The 14,374-nt window shown below is 50.8% G+C and overlaps 7 protein-coding genes across 7 annotated transcripts; 4 read left to right on the forward strand and 3 right to left on the reverse strand.

The window, feature by feature from the left end:
- Nucleotides 1-249: 249 nt before the first annotated feature.
- B0I36DRAFT_356264 (uncharacterized protein) lies at nt 250-1,887 on the reverse strand (the record flags this gene model as incomplete). The annotated part of the gene is made up of 4 exons (XM_046157582.1): nt 250-510; nt 657-1,052; nt 1,140-1,698; nt 1,814-1,887. The coding sequence occupies 4 exons, from the start codon at nt 1,885-1,887 to the stop codon at nt 250-252; spliced, it is 1,290 nt and encodes a 429-aa protein (XP_046004557.1).
- A 591-nt stretch (nt 1,888-2,478) lies between these two features.
- B0I36DRAFT_340630 (uncharacterized protein) lies at nt 2,479-2,895 on the forward strand. Its single transcript, XM_046155959.1, has one exon. It carries the CDS (start codon nt 2,525-2,527, stop codon nt 2,825-2,827), a length of 303 nt encoding a protein of 100 aa, XP_046004558.1. The 5' UTR covers nt 2,479-2,524; the 3' UTR covers nt 2,828-2,895.
- Nucleotides 2,896-4,418: 1,523 nt separating this feature from the next.
- On the reverse strand, nt 4,419-4,730 carry B0I36DRAFT_226204 (RlpA-like double-psi beta-barrel-protein domain-containing protein-containing protein; the record flags this gene model as incomplete). The annotated part of the gene is made up of 1 exon (XM_046149081.1): nt 4,419-4,730. A coding segment is annotated over one exon (312 nt), but the record flags the coding sequence as incomplete, so codon positions are not given.
- A 2,846-nt stretch (nt 4,731-7,576) lies between these two features.
- On the forward strand, nt 7,577-9,352 carry B0I36DRAFT_378440 (pyridoxal phosphate-dependent transferase; the record flags this gene model as incomplete). Its single annotated transcript, XM_046160680.1, has 5 exons — nt 7,577-7,643; nt 7,741-8,244; nt 8,297-8,893; nt 8,967-9,093; nt 9,256-9,352. 5 exons carry the CDS (start codon nt 7,577-7,579, stop codon nt 9,350-9,352), a joined length of 1,392 nt encoding a protein of 463 aa, XP_046004560.1.
- A 525-nt stretch (nt 9,353-9,877) lies between these two features.
- B0I36DRAFT_356268 (uncharacterized protein) lies at nt 9,878-10,258 on the reverse strand (the record flags this gene model as incomplete). Its single annotated transcript, XM_046157583.1, has 1 exon — nt 9,878-10,258. The coding sequence occupies one exon, from the start codon at nt 10,256-10,258 to the stop codon at nt 9,878-9,880; it is 381 nt and encodes a 126-aa protein (XP_046004561.1).
- Nucleotides 10,259-10,755: 497 nt separating this feature from the next.
- B0I36DRAFT_356269 (uncharacterized protein) lies at nt 10,756-11,271 on the forward strand (the record flags this gene model as incomplete). The annotated part of the gene is made up of 1 exon (XM_046157584.1): nt 10,756-11,271. One exon carries the CDS (start codon nt 10,756-10,758, stop codon nt 11,269-11,271), a length of 516 nt encoding a protein of 171 aa, XP_046004562.1.
- A 1,542-nt stretch (nt 11,272-12,813) lies between these two features.
- B0I36DRAFT_340633 (uncharacterized protein) lies at nt 12,814-13,851 on the forward strand. The gene is made up of 2 exons (XM_046155960.1): nt 12,814-13,507; nt 13,569-13,851. Exon 1 carries the CDS (start codon nt 12,836-12,838, stop codon nt 13,436-13,438), a length of 603 nt encoding a protein of 200 aa, XP_046004563.1. The 5' UTR covers nt 12,814-12,835; the 3' UTR covers nt 13,439-13,507; nt 13,569-13,851.
- The last annotated feature ends 523 nt before the right edge of the window (nt 13,852-14,374 follow it).

Consider the following 14,374-nt stretch of genomic DNA (forward strand, 5'->3'; position numbering starts at 1 on the left):
GTAGTAATTTTGTAAGCCCTATAAGTTGGTAAGACACTAAAAGTGTAAGATTAGACGTAAAACTAAGCAAGCCATACTAGCATTGGGACCCGCACGCGGCTTAGAAACTGGATATCATAGAGGGATTCTGGTTTGTTATCAGATATATAATCGCCAGTTTTGACCCAGGCTCAATGCTTTAATGAAAGTCTATGGAAAGGCTGAGAAGACACACCCAGCAACTTATCAGGGCTCTCTGCGCTTTTCACTTTAGTCACTGTCGATGGCAATGACAGGCGTCTCCTTCACCACCGCTGCAACAGACTTGTTGTTACCAAATTCTGGCGCTGCTCCAGGCGGTAAATACTCCTCGACCACCTCGTTGATCTTCCAGCTTCCATCCGCGGACACAAGGATGGCCTTGGCGCGTAATGTGCCGTCTTTCTCGAGTTTGTCGCGAACCTCAGCCAGCCATTCGTCGATGCGCAAGCTGTATGGCCGAGCATCACCTGAGCACAGTGGGCACTTCCACTTGTCCACGGAGGAAGGTTCATCTGGGCAACTCTGACACGATGACCCCCCTTTGCCGCACGTGCATGTCTTCTTTTTGCCTAATCGGGTATTCAACCGCGTCTCCAGATCGAAGCACTCAAGATGGTGCAATTCATGCCACGTACCGGAGTCTTGAAGATTGCGGAGGTGAATGGGTCTGCCAAGTCAATGACCAGCTCGTGACTAACCACCGCGATCTCATCATCATTACTGGCTGTAGTGCTCGATAATCGTCGCCTGATGACTTTAAGAGTCTTCGAGGATTGCTGAATGCCGTGAGTCTTGACCAAGCTCAAAATGGCTGAGTGACTTAGCGTTTCGACAAGCTCTACCGCGAGATGTGGGTGACTGTTCTTCGGCGCCTGCCGTGGGCGCTTAGCAGTTTCCGGAACCCAGACATGAAGGTGGTTCTCCTCCGAGAGCGCGTTTGCTGGAACCTCAACCGGCAAGTCTTTGGAATGGTGCGCCTTTCGCCGTAAGGTCAAGCCGGAATAATTGACTTCTAGAAAAAGGTGTTCAGGCTAGATAACGTCTTTCGTGACCCAGTCGCTGTCAGTGATGCTGTGCCGCTGGTCGAGCAGATAGCAGCAGCGGATCCGGACGCGTACGGTTCCGTTGGTGTATTCCTGAATAGGGAGTCGATCATCGGGATCGGTTTCGACATGTGTCAAACGATCACGATCTCTAGGACCCAAGTGGAAGCTGAATTTGTGGACCACGGCGCTAGGGGCAATTGAGGTAGGACCTAACACGAGTCTCCTGACTGACTGGTAGTATCGCTCATTCTGTGCTTCGGGTCGTATACGGAGGCGCTTTGGACTACGAATGTGGGCATGATGAAGGGTACGCATGATGCAGTTACTATCCTGCGGATCACTCGGGGATTCATTGATGGGAATCTGGTTAGTGCGGCCTGGGATCAAGAGGCCGGTCGAGGTTGGTTCAGTCGGTGTTGGCTGTGCCACAAAGGCTTGTTGAGGCTGAACAGCCTGCCGTTTGTGAATGGTGCGCATGGCCGTCGAAGCCTGCACGACGGGCGACTGAGCTGAAACAGGTGAGCCACTGGACCAGTATGCACCACTAGCCTGCTGATTTGTCGATAATTCCGAGATATGCGCATTCGGCCGCGCATGTGTCTGTGAAGTCTCTGGGGTTGACCGTGCCAGGCTAAACCCGGCGCCTCAGTACGCAACGCGTGCTGTGTTGGCGCTGCCGTCCAGGAGAGGGTGCTTGCGAGGTCGTAGAAAATTGATGACTTGCAACATTCATCGGGGTTGCTGACTCCTGGGGCCGAGCGGCAACTCCTTGGGAAACGCTGGGAGGATTGTTGTGAAGAGATCCAACGATCACGGACATCGTTTGGCTTGGCAGGGCCGTCCACTGTTGGTTTGGCGCCGCTGGAGAGGGGACATTTCCGACAAAGCTCTGCGCATTGTTTGCCGCAGCTGTTGGCGAGGCCGACTGTTGAACATATCGTTGTTGCTATGTTGATTATATGGAGGCATGGGTCGATTAGGCTTTCGGGTGGTGTGGGCCAACTCCTGGTATCGCTGGATAAGATTGACTTTGTAATTCGCATAGGCGGGATCCTGTGCCTTTGGCAAAAAAAAAAAAAAAAAAACCTTCCGCAGACCGATGAAAGTCCTGATCCTCGAATAGAAACTACATCTGCGTGCCGACAGGCTCGCGGGGAACACCTGCTGTCCTCCTGGAGGCACGGAAGACGACAAGTTGCAAAACGTCTGGATGCAGATGCAGCGGTCCTAGCCTCATCCATCAGCAATGGGTAACCGTGTGCCGCATGCTTCTTCATCAACTCGGTCCATGAAGTGGCCATAGAAAAGAGGAACTTCACCACGGCGTCCAGCGAGTCAGAGTACGGTGAAGCGCGCTATATATCCGTAGGAGGTTCCGGGAAGCTGGCAAAGCACTGGAGCAGGTCTGATCCCATGTATGAGTTGTCTTTGAGGAGTATACTCAGCTCCCGCAGTCCATGCTCCAGCGCTGGATCTCGCTGGTGCTCGCCGTCGCAACGACGCGCACCATCCGCCAGGACCTCAAGCGCATTGAAGGACTGTATGGACTGAAGATTTTTCGGCAACACACGCGGCTTCTCAGGAGCGGCAGCTTCATCGACGGTCGTTTGACAGCGTCTGGGCGTTCGGCAACGCGTTGTATATATTGCCCACGCCACAGGCGCGGCCAGTGTGGCTGGCGTTCCGGACGCCGCTCGGGCAGCGTTGCACGCTTGCATCATAGCTTGGGGATCGGTAGTGCGTTTTCTCGTGTGATTTGAAATGGGTGAGGATCTCTTGTCAGGATGCGGGCCTGAAATGCCGAGCTGATGGTGACCTTATATGGTTGTTGCTGGCTTGCCTTGTTGGTCGACACCCAGGACGGGCCTTCTAGTCGCGCGAAGGCACAGCACAAAGTGCCACGGTCCACTTTCGTGCCGCGAGCTGGACGGTGTGCCTGCGTGGGTCAGTGGGTTGCCTGCGCCCCAAATTGCCAGCGGGAACTTCCACACGTCGGCCACCCCAAGGCGGAATTCCTGGTCGCCATTCATCGGCTTTGTCTAGCCCCAGCTCAGCCTTGTCGGAATGAGTAATTCGGAAAGAGAGACAGCCATACAACATGATGCGCCATCTGGGCGGCGCCGACCTACTCGCAATGACACAGGAGTGGGGTCCTGCCCCTTCAAGCTTGCTGCAGAGAAGGCTTTGCACCAGCAGGACGTCGAAGCAGCAGCCGTCGACGGGCGCCGTTTGGGGAGGCACCCCACATAATTCAGGAACCTCACCTCACGCCTTGTTCCGAGCCGCAAGGAAAGACGGGTGACTCGACCCACCATAATTGTCCAGTCCGTTTCGTGGCATGTGCGGCCAAGTATCGGGAGGTCCAGAAAGAGCCGCGCGCAAGGTCCTTCGAAAGGACGTCCAATTAAGGTTCTCTCTGCGTTCGTCTCATCGACAGGCGTCATTGAGCCCTGTCCGGATTTGCTGCAGTCAATGAGCGGGTCGCGCCAATCAGCAACGCGAATTGCCCGGATCGCGAATTGCGCAACCCTCGTGCTTGAGTAGTTGACGCGAAATGTGACCAGGTCCGGGAGCGGACCCTGCATCCGGCGCTGTCAGATCCCTGCGAGCGCATCATCCATCGCCCCCACGTTTCGGGTCGGATGTGCACACCTTTCCGCACTGTGACAGTCATGTTCCAAGTTATTCTGCGACAGCATGCTCTCCGGATTTTGTTATATAAAAGCTCAATCAGTCAGTCGGTATTAAGGACTTCAATAACGTCTAGAGTGTAAATTCAAAAGGTGTCTATCGTTATTGGAGACACCACGAGCTGGATCTCTTTCCCCTCCCTCGCTTGGTAGGTGTTAGCACAGTCCTGACTCTTGGGCGCCGCTGACTCATCAGAGACCACACTAATCGTCATGCCACGCCGCGTCATAATTCATCCTGCGATGTTATCAATCAACTCGTCGTCTGAAGATCGTTTTGAAAGAAACTATACGAATCTCTTGATACAAAAGGTGGTTCACTATCTTTCCTAATAAATATGCGGGTAGCCCTGCTATGTGATTAAAGAATACGGCCTCTTCTCCCTTGGGCAGCGAGTCACTAGTGCCTGCGACTGCAGTGCATGCGAGCATGCCCCATGTGCCAGAAGCGCCAGGATAGGGTTAGACATGCGCACTCATTTCGTTTTGTGGTAAAGCTCTTCCGAGCATAAGTGATCCTGTGGATTAGTAGAGACCGGTGCCGTGTGGGACCGTCATCCATGAGAAGGAGGAATGCAAATGGGCACTGTTCGTTTGTCTAATAAACGGAAATGATAGGAGCAGCCTGAAGACTAGAACGGTGGACTTACCAGCTCACACTCCAGCTTACCTTAGTTCGGCCAACATCCAGGTTACCAAAAAGAGCCTTAAATGCAGCTCTGCTGACATCTATGGCTTCCTTGGCGCAGCTGGGACACTTGTCGCGCACAGTGACAACCACTTGATTGCTATTCGGAGCGGAGAGTGTGACCTTCCTGTTACAAAGAGGGTGGAGAGGCAGGCCAGGGCCAGCGTTGGTGAGCGTGCTGATGCCGTTCCAAAACTCTGCAGACACGGCAGCGAATAAACCGCTATCATTGTGCACAGAGTCATCATACCCACAAGCACCAAGGCCGACATCATAGTAAGTGATATCCCCGGTAATGGAGTAAGTGCGTTCGCTGCTAGCAGGCGACTCGGAGGTTTCTTCGGGAGCAACAGAAACCGAAATGGCTGCCCCAGAGAAACCCGCTCCGGCGCTTAATGTGGCGGCCGCCGCCTGCGCTGTATACATACCAGCAGAGGAGCTGGAGTCTGCACTGGATACGATGACGAGTCCAGAACTAGGCGTGACCGCCAAGTCCTCATCGCATGTATGACGTTTGTTATGCGCGTGAACGCGCTGTTTTGGATGCCGCCGGTAGCGCTCGTGGCCGTGGAGGTCCGCAGCGACAGCACACGCTAGAAGAACATAGACAATGGTGATAGACTTCATGGTTGCGGTTATGCGCTGTACTGGGAAACACGTTCGCTTTTGATGCCGTTCTGTCGCTGATAGCAAAGTTGCTTCAGGAGAGAATTATCTGTTCTTACGTAGTTCATGATGCGGGAGAAAACATGACAAGTAGCAGTCGGCAGCAACTCGAGCCAGGACCACCTGGGAGTTCTTAAGCATGCAGAATAGGGTTAATAACTCACGGTCGCACAAGGTTCGTCGAGAAGCGAGATGTACGAGCACAGAAATCTACGGCAGACAAGGAAATGCCCACCTCGCCTTCAGATATGGGTCGTAAAGCCACAAGTGCCGTTGGGATCAGTAACTTCTTGGAAGATGTACTCTGGAGTAGCGCACATCAAGAGGATCATCATAAGCAAGGACTTAAGTCATAGCCTGTCACGCCGAAGCTTGACTCACGCGTTTTGGCTCCGTTAAACACATGACTGTTGCGGACAAAAGATGGCTAATTACCAAATGGTCACAGCAGATGCTTGTTTTGGTCAACGACTCTGCGAGTTGCGACTTTCGGAGTATCTTGATCATATCCCGCAAAGTAACTCATGTCTTGCGTTGCAGGTGTAATCTGGCGGCTCATATACCTTGATACCGCATAATGCTGCACGTTATTACTGCTTTCGACCAGCCATAGGATGCACAGCAGCAGTCAACTTCGTGTCGGATAGAGACCTTCATGTCGAAAGGAGAAGTCTGGTGCAATGTCCCGGCAGCGGGGGGTTTACAACAGTCCCATAGCGGCCTTGTCTTACCGCGCCTTAGAAGCATGGAGTCTTTCTATCGAACTCAGAGTGAGTAATCTTCTAGCTAAAAGAGGTCACCATCGCTTCTGCAGCTGAACCCCGGCAACAGACGCTTCACTTGCACTCTTCGTGTCCCTCTTTTCAATGGTTTCGTGGGGTCATGACTCATCACTCGATGCTTATCTCGACGGCCCTCGTAACTCGCAACATCACCGCAACGTTGTTGCGCTACGGCTCGCTCGGCAGCAGTATGAGGATTCGCATAATCCCAGGGGAAGTTGAGAACGTCTCTGGCGCCTCCTGTGCTGTCGTTGCGGGGCGTGGCGCCGGAGGTAGGAGACCCTGTAAAGTGGGGTGAACAGCGCCCGAGTCGTCCTCCATCAACCTCACTTTACGCCTGGAGAACATTTGTCATCTGAACCGAGCCAACTTGAGTCATACGCACTATACTATTTTCGAGTTCTGCCGTGATCACTTTTCCGTAGAAATGTCTCTGCGTTGCGTTGCTGCATGATCGAGAGCTTACTCGTGGTTGTGAACCAAGATCTCGGGGGGGCGGCAAGACCCACCGCGGGTCTTTTAGCACGCGTCCTAATTCAGCTTTCAACGACGCCTTGCCCACATGAGTGCATACCGTGCATGGCGCCTGGATTGCACAGGTACAGCTTCGAGGCTCGGACAGAATCATCGACGAATGCTGCGTCAGTACGTCGAAATGATTAAGTGAGCAACTGCAGGTACCAAGCCTGCTAAGCAGTTCTCTGATCTGGTCACTCCTAACAGGTCATTTCTATAATTGCTAATGTACCGCGAATGACGGAGTCCGCCGGTTGGAAAGATGTCCCAAAAGTAACATATTTGCACCAAGGTATTGTATATCCCTACTATAGTACCTTTCTGCCGTCTTGGTTGACAACATCGCACAAGTCATGTCTTCGCTCGCTGCGTTCGAGTCAAAGCGCGTCGTTCAGATTCGTTGGTACGGTATATATTGATCACGCAGATCGCGTCTCTATGAGCTCTACTAGTATTATTAGGTTCTTGGTCGATGGTTACTCGAGTGGCTGCTCGTGGGCAGAGGCAAGGAGAGTTCTTTGAAGCTCTGGAAGCAGAAGACCAGATCGCCTAGCACACCGTACATTATGACCCGATTTCCAAGACCAACACAATTACAGCTAGCCGCCAGCTGGTGCTTGGATAGCTGACGCCTTTCTTGGCAGCGCCAAGCTTTCTCGCTTTTGAAGGCCACCCAAGGCTCTAGCACGAATGCAGCCACTTGTCGCAGGCTGCCAGCGAAATAAGTCTGAGAGCATACACTCTTGATGTACAAACCGTGAAAGCGCCTGATCATCTAGCACCCCAGAGCAAATGGCGCGGAAAGCCCACAGCAGGTTTACTCGAGGACGAAATTGACTATAATCCCATAGTCAGTTCGCTGTCGAGGCTGTCCAAGGGTGGGGTGACACTTCAGGAACGGAAAGCAGCACTAGAAGGCGGGGTCGCTATCGTCTGCTCCGCAAACAAGATCATACATCAACTCTTGACCGTAACAAATATAGGTTGAAAGCAATCAGGATAAGGGCGTGACTAGGATGTCATGTATAATACTCGTTAATATCTGCACGTCTTCGTTATTTGCAGCTTTGATAACCCGGTTTCGTCCCCGACACCAATAGCGTTCCAATTAGAGTAACCTTCAGGGTCTCGCTAGGCTGGGTTTTCAGCATGTGCTCCATCAGCAAGATGGCCGGAACCTATAACGAAAATGTCGATAGGATGAGGCCGACTGAGTATCCGCATATGAACGTTGGTGAGCTACTCAGAACTCCTAAGCATAGCTAATCATATGGTCGTTTGACAAACACAAGTCTCGCCGACACAGCTGACCTGGAACTATATTGTAATAGGAGTATATCTTGACCACAGTGGAGCCACGATATATGCGAAATCAGCGATCGAAGGTTTCACCGAGAAGATGCTGACAGGCTTGTACGGAAATCCCCACTCGGAAAATGCTCCCGCGAGGCTCTCCAGCAATGTCGTTGAAGACGTCCGCGCGAAGACGCTAGATTTCCTGGGTGCTAATCCGGAACACTTCGATCTTGTCTTTGTCGCAAATGCTACAGCAGCTATCAAGCTTGTAGGGGAAGCCTTCCGAGACTTGGGAGAGAAGACACGTTCGAAATCATTCTGGTACGGATATCACAGGGACGCGCATACCAGCCTCGTTGGAGTTCGTGAGTGGTCGAACAACCAGTCGCACTGCTTCGAGAGTGATGAAGAGGTCGAAGACTGGCTTCGTCGACCAGCTACTGCCGATGTCAAACTGCCGGATCGCCACTCCTTAGGCTTATTTGCGTACCCGGCCCAATCGAACTTGACTGGCAGGCGACTGCCCTTGGAATGGGCACGTGCGCCATGCTGACGATTCACAGAATACATACACGCTGCTGGATGCTGCAGCGTTGGCCATGACATTTCCCATGTCTCGAGTGTTTTCAGATCCAGCATCATCACCGGACTTCACATGCTTGTCTTTCTATAAGATCTTCGGTTTCCCGGACGTAGGGGCTCTGGTTGTCCGCAGAGAGTCTGGCCATATATTGAGTCTTAGGAGATATTTCGGAGGTGGAACGGTCGAGGCTGTCGGTGTGATCGAGGACGTCTTTCACCGTTCCAAGGGCCAAGAAGGACCTGATGAAAATCTGCATGAAGGGCTGGAGGATGGGACTCTCCCTTTCCATAGCATTCTCGCCCTTGGCGAAGCCATCGATTCGCACCAACGACTTTTCATGTCGATGGAGGTGGTGTCTGACCATACACACGATCTTGTCACGCGGTTGCAGCAAGGGCTCGTGGCGCTGCGGCACTACAATGGGCGGTCAGTGTGTCAAATCTACCATTACAAACACCAGAAGCAAGACGATGTCTCCGTCGGGAGCACCTTCAGACATGGCTCAGCAGTTGCTTTCAATATCATCGGTCATGATGGGAAATATGTTCCTTTCACGGAAGTTGAAGAAGCAGCGAATCAAGCCGGAATATATGTCAGGTCAGGAGGTGAGCCGAGCAATGGACGGGTGAACCGATAACTGGCATGATGATACTCTTAATGCTGACATCGAGAATGTAGGAGTGTGCAATCCCGGAGGAATTTACGCAGTCCTGGGATATGAGTCATGGATGCTGCATCGCGCACTACAAGCAGGCTCCATGTGTGGCAGATCAGCCAAAGGTGTCCTCCATGGGACACCTACCGGGTAAGTATTCTGTTGAGTATAGGAATCTTCTACGTTGTTATCAGTACTGTGCTGGTAGCCCCCAGCACCTATGACCCCAGTCCTTCCGTTGTTTCAGCAGCAGTTTCCACGTCACATCTGAGTTTGGTGGCTTCGACTGCTGACCATTCATGAATTGCTCAGGGTGGTTAGAGCAAGTGTAGGTGCTATGTCCACAAAAGCGGACGTTGACGCCCTCGTTCAATTTATCCAGGCCACCTTCATGAAGGACCAACTCTGAGGCGTCAAACAGCGGAAAGTGAAAGTAGAATTTTGGATAAGAGAGCGCACTTGATATCACGAGAGACGGCGTGAGATTAAGATACACAGCGAGAGCATGCATTATCATGCTTCAACGCAATAAATATTCCACCATATAGCTTATTATCAAGCCGTAGTAGAATCCCAACCGACTGATCTTATGGTTATAAGATCTTACCATTCAATAAACTGAAAAGGTTAGAGGTCAGAACACAAAGGACATCGTGGGGTGAATTGAGTCACCCTCTGCAATGCGCCGGTTGAGAAGCGAAGTAAATCTTCGAAACCGCTGGTGAACTATCAGATAACGGATAAGTGCTGGCATTTCTTTGACTCCAGGCCGACTCCTCCCCCTACGCTAGAGAAGGGCCAGCTTTGTAGGGCTACTCATATTGAGCCCTGGCTTCGGAATGTTTCGGATTGGTTGCGCATGGAAGAAGTATGCGTTGCCCCGTTTTTAGGATAACGGCTTTATGGAGAAACAGGCGACAATCGTATGGAGTTGTTAGTATAGTTCGTAGGCGCGGATGCCTGCCCTGCTAGACCCGGCAAGATCGGTCCTTGTTGGTTTTGTCGAGAAGTTCACTTGCGGCTGATGTCTGAATGGCTGGTATCTTCTTTCCTGGCCGTGGAGCTCCGCAATCGAATGCTGGGGGCGTAGTGTAGTTTCCTTCGTTGGTTCGCCAGAGGTCGGACTTGTACTGGGACTTTGTGGGTAGCAGTGAATCTCGACCTTGACGGGACATGGGCTGTTATGGGTTACTGGGTTGATCAAGTTCTTGATCCACCCGCAATTCGCCCTGGAGCATATGTAGCGGTCGACAGTGTCCTGTGTCTTCCGTCTAGAGGACCGTCTCTTGTGACACAAAATGCATGTAGCGTCCATGGCTGATGTGGAAGGTAGAGACTCGCTGTGTCAATGCATGGAAAGCAGTAGCACTTGTCATATAGTGATCACTTGCCTGTTTTGCAGTCTACGGCGATTTGTCGAACCTATGTCATATCTCTTGTTAGCGCCAATCGGAGAGGGAATACTCGCGCTCACAACTCGAATACAGAGGGTTGACACGAGGCAGAGACTCAGCAAGTGTCCTTTCACGGAGAAGTGACATAATCTTTTGGTTTCAGACGCGGCTATTTTGGGCCGCGGTAGAATTGGAGACAAGATCTCGAGAGAGTTCACATAATGCAGTGTTTCAGATCTTGGTGCATTTTTAGCCTCTGGAGGATGCTGTTGACAGCATCATTAGGCAAATACTGGTATTTTGGGACTTCAGAGTGGTTGAGCACGATCATGAACGAAGAAAGACTAAGATATAGAGGCGATGAACCTCAGGAGGAAAGGAGCCCTTAAGGCCAATCCAAACAAGTTCACCAGACAATATGGCGCGACAGACTGAGTTAATGCGAAAAGAAAAGAATCGGCTAGCGCAACAAAAGCATCGCAGGAAGAAGCTCGAAGAGCAGAGGTCGATAAAGAAAAAGATCGAGCAGCTCGAGTCTACCCTGAGTTCTATAAGCGATGCCGTCTTCCGCAACGACATGTCAGCCCTGTACTCCATACTATATAATATCCCTATGGCCCAAAGGACACCTGCAATGTTAATGTCAGGCCTCCTCCAAAACGACCCTTTCATAAATAGCACTGCCGACGTGCCAACAATGGCACTTTCTACGCTCTCCGATAACACCGAGCTCGGTGTCTTTGATTTCGATCTCAACTTGGACGAGGATACCCAAAGGATATATGACGAGATCAGCACCAATATTCTGGACACGGATATAGATCTAGGGACGAAGGAAGACCACGGCATCATGGATCTCATAGGCCCTCATGCCATGCTCAGTCCTATATCTATTAATCCTACTGCTCTCGATTGGATGGCGCCTACATTATAGTAATTCAATCTCATTTTGAACTAGCAAGGACCACGACAAGGGGACAGCTTGTGTAGAAGTTAATATCTACGAGCAGTTGTATCATGCCCTGCGATTTTTCCACCATGCCTTCCAGGCAGGAGTCGAGGACAAAGCATTACATCCGGGAGAAGGTTATCAAACAGGCCCTATATGACGGCCCAACCAATAGTGGAACTATTTGGGGCTGAAGTAGCAAAGAAGCGCAGCACAAACAAGGCCGCATGATCAGGCCAGGGACAAGGGCGGGCCAGCAAAGATTGGCGGGCGATTATTAGGTGATCACTCTACCGTACGTCAGCAGCCGACACTGAACAGTGGGCATGCGACCACTAGCAGTTGGGTCGCGACGACGACTCGTTCCCATGCGACGCATCGACGTAGCAGGAATAAGGGAAACACCGATGAAGAACAAAGATATATAGAACGGTGGATCTTCTTGTAACCAGCCATTCCCTTTATACTTCAGCGATCAATCTAAGTGTAACCCTTACCCTTCACTCGACGTAGTCACTCAGTTGATCAAAGTGTGTTATCTCACAAGAGACACGAACGACAACCCCAGAGAGCACGACAGCACGTAGCCAGTATTGCGCAAGGTCCTACCTACCTTGACAGGAGATGAGCCCTACAGCGCCGATCAGACAGTTGACTCCGGACATCGGATCGTATCACCGTACTACGCGAGTAGTGGCATCAGATTGTAGCTTATCCTCATAGTTCCATACTCTCCGTCCTCCTTGGCGGTCGTACCCATAAAATCTAACTACGTAAACATACTAGTACGCCCATGAATAACTATATCATACAATTTGAAATAGAGGAAGAGCAGGCGAATGTGCTTAATAATACAGTATCACCCACAGACCTATATATATCTTGTCAAATTGTTGTCCATTTAATTCAGCGTGCATTCCGGCAGCTAAAAAAGCGCGGCTTTTATCAACATTACTTCCATGGATGTTCGGGCCACACCCCGTCTCATCAGATGTCCTTCTGAGATAACTGCCCAATGCCCAGAACAGTAACGCACTTCATGACGTCTTCTGAAATCTAGGGACACTACAGTAGTGACCACAATCCGTGTCCATTTTATCGATATTAGTTGCGATCCCCGCACGGACCAACCTGTGCGGGGTTATCGTGGCATGCACAGTGCTGGCTGCACCACAAACTAGTGCTTTGTGGAGGCACACTTGTCCGTAAGCGCATTCCGTACAGTACGGCATTGCCTGGACTTAGAGCAATAAAGGCGATAAGGTACAGAAGTACCGGAAATCAGTCTCCGCAAGCAGTTTGATTACGATGATCTCCGCACGGTCCATACTTTTAAGGCATGAGTAGAAACCGCGTGGAAATTTGTCTTAGTACTGTGCGTTGGGCATGAAATTCCTGACTGTGAACAAGTTGCCAATTGTCACTGTGTATGCCTCCCCCGCTTCAGCCCCACTACATGCAACTAATTCTCCTATAGAAACCGGTTAACCCCACTTGCTTCTTACTCTATTTCTCCCCATTTGCACGGACGAAATCAATCCTCCCTTTCATGTTCGGGATGGAGGTCAGCGAGCTCCGAGACCTCCCGGACTCGGGAAACCTCTTCATGCACTATCGACGCGCGACAATCCCAGGACAAAACTCCGTTACTAAGGACATCTGCGCCACAATTGGCTCCTTTGAGAGTTACAACCTTCCTGACGAAAGCGGCGAGAGGAGGTTCATCGTCAGAATCATGTCCTCGCCGTTCCACCATCGGCACATTTCGAGAAATAACGATCGTTTGTTATTCGAGACTCAGAGCGCACGCGATTTAATCGATAAAGCTGTCCAGTGCATTCTGGCAATTGAACTTGGGAGCAACACAAGCGGCTTAGCCAGGAAACTATTGCTCGATGAGCTTGATCTGTTTGGAAAGCAAGCCGGCGAGCTTCAAGACTTGGCAATTGCAGGTCTTCAGTACTCGCAGACTACAGCGATGCAGGTCGTGATGCGGCTGTCTGACCACCGGGCTGAAAAACCTCCACGGATCAAATTCTTTTCCCCTGATTGGGATAAGGATATATTGGAAGCGATCTCAATGTATCTTGGGAAGACCTTAAAGTGGAAAGATTTTGTGGCAAGGCTGCCTCCACCAGAGGACTTTCTATAACACAGAACGCAAGACTGCCTCCAGCTGTGCCGAGCTAAACACAGATCGGCCTGTCCAATCGAAAAGTCGGTGAGTGAAAGTCCAGCCAGCTAACTTTGCCGCTTCCAAGATCTTTCCTGATGCTAAAGAGACCACTGCCAGGCTAAGAATAGAGTAGAGCTAGCGGCGTATATCCTCGCCGTAATCTCACCCAAAGGATGCTTCATCGGTCCGCAATACTCTGAGGAAGATGGCGTGTGCTTGTGGGAAAGTCAAGGTGCTAGAAGACTTCTTGAAGACGATTGCAATGTGGAAAAGAATGATCGAAGCAGGAAGCTGTGAATGTGTGCACCGACTGAATCAAGTGTCGAAAGAAAGCCTACATCTATAGACAAGATCTCTTTGATAGCCATATTGAAAATTCGTTGATATTATGCCGAAAGTTCTGCTTCGAAATGCCTTGCGATACGGATGGATTAGGACTAGGGCTGGATAAAAATGTGGCCGCAAGTGGTTTGCGCCACTTACGGAGAGTGCTTTTTGTGGAATGGTTTGCACAGTACGAGCCAACAAGGCACAGTCCGTGCTGGTCCGTGCGGGAACGTCAAGTAATGTCTGAAAAGCGGACACATCTCGCGGTCACTACTGTACAGTACAGTGTAATAAATGTTCTTTTCAGCATAAGGTAATTTACTCGCAAGTCAACAGTATGACAGAGCCTTCTCGCATAACTATAATGACATTTCAATGTTATAGTATGTCAGGGAACTAGAATAAAAACCGTCTATGATTCTACAGACCTTAACTTTTCAAACAGAATGGAGAACTATATATATGGTCAGGACCCTCTGTGCAGACGGTATATGTTGGAGTCTCCCGAGCCCAGAGAAGAAGAACAAGCCGATTTAAAAGGAGAACAACCCAATTCAATAGGAAGATTATACGGAAATGTTCATA

Source organism: Microdochium trichocladiopsis (assembly GCF_020744255.1).
Source record: "Microdochium trichocladiopsis strain MPI-CAGE-CH-0230 chromosome Unknown B0I36scaffold_15, whole genome shotgun sequence".
Taxonomy (NCBI): domain Eukaryota; kingdom Fungi; phylum Ascomycota; class Sordariomycetes; order Xylariales; family Microdochiaceae; genus Microdochium; species Microdochium trichocladiopsis.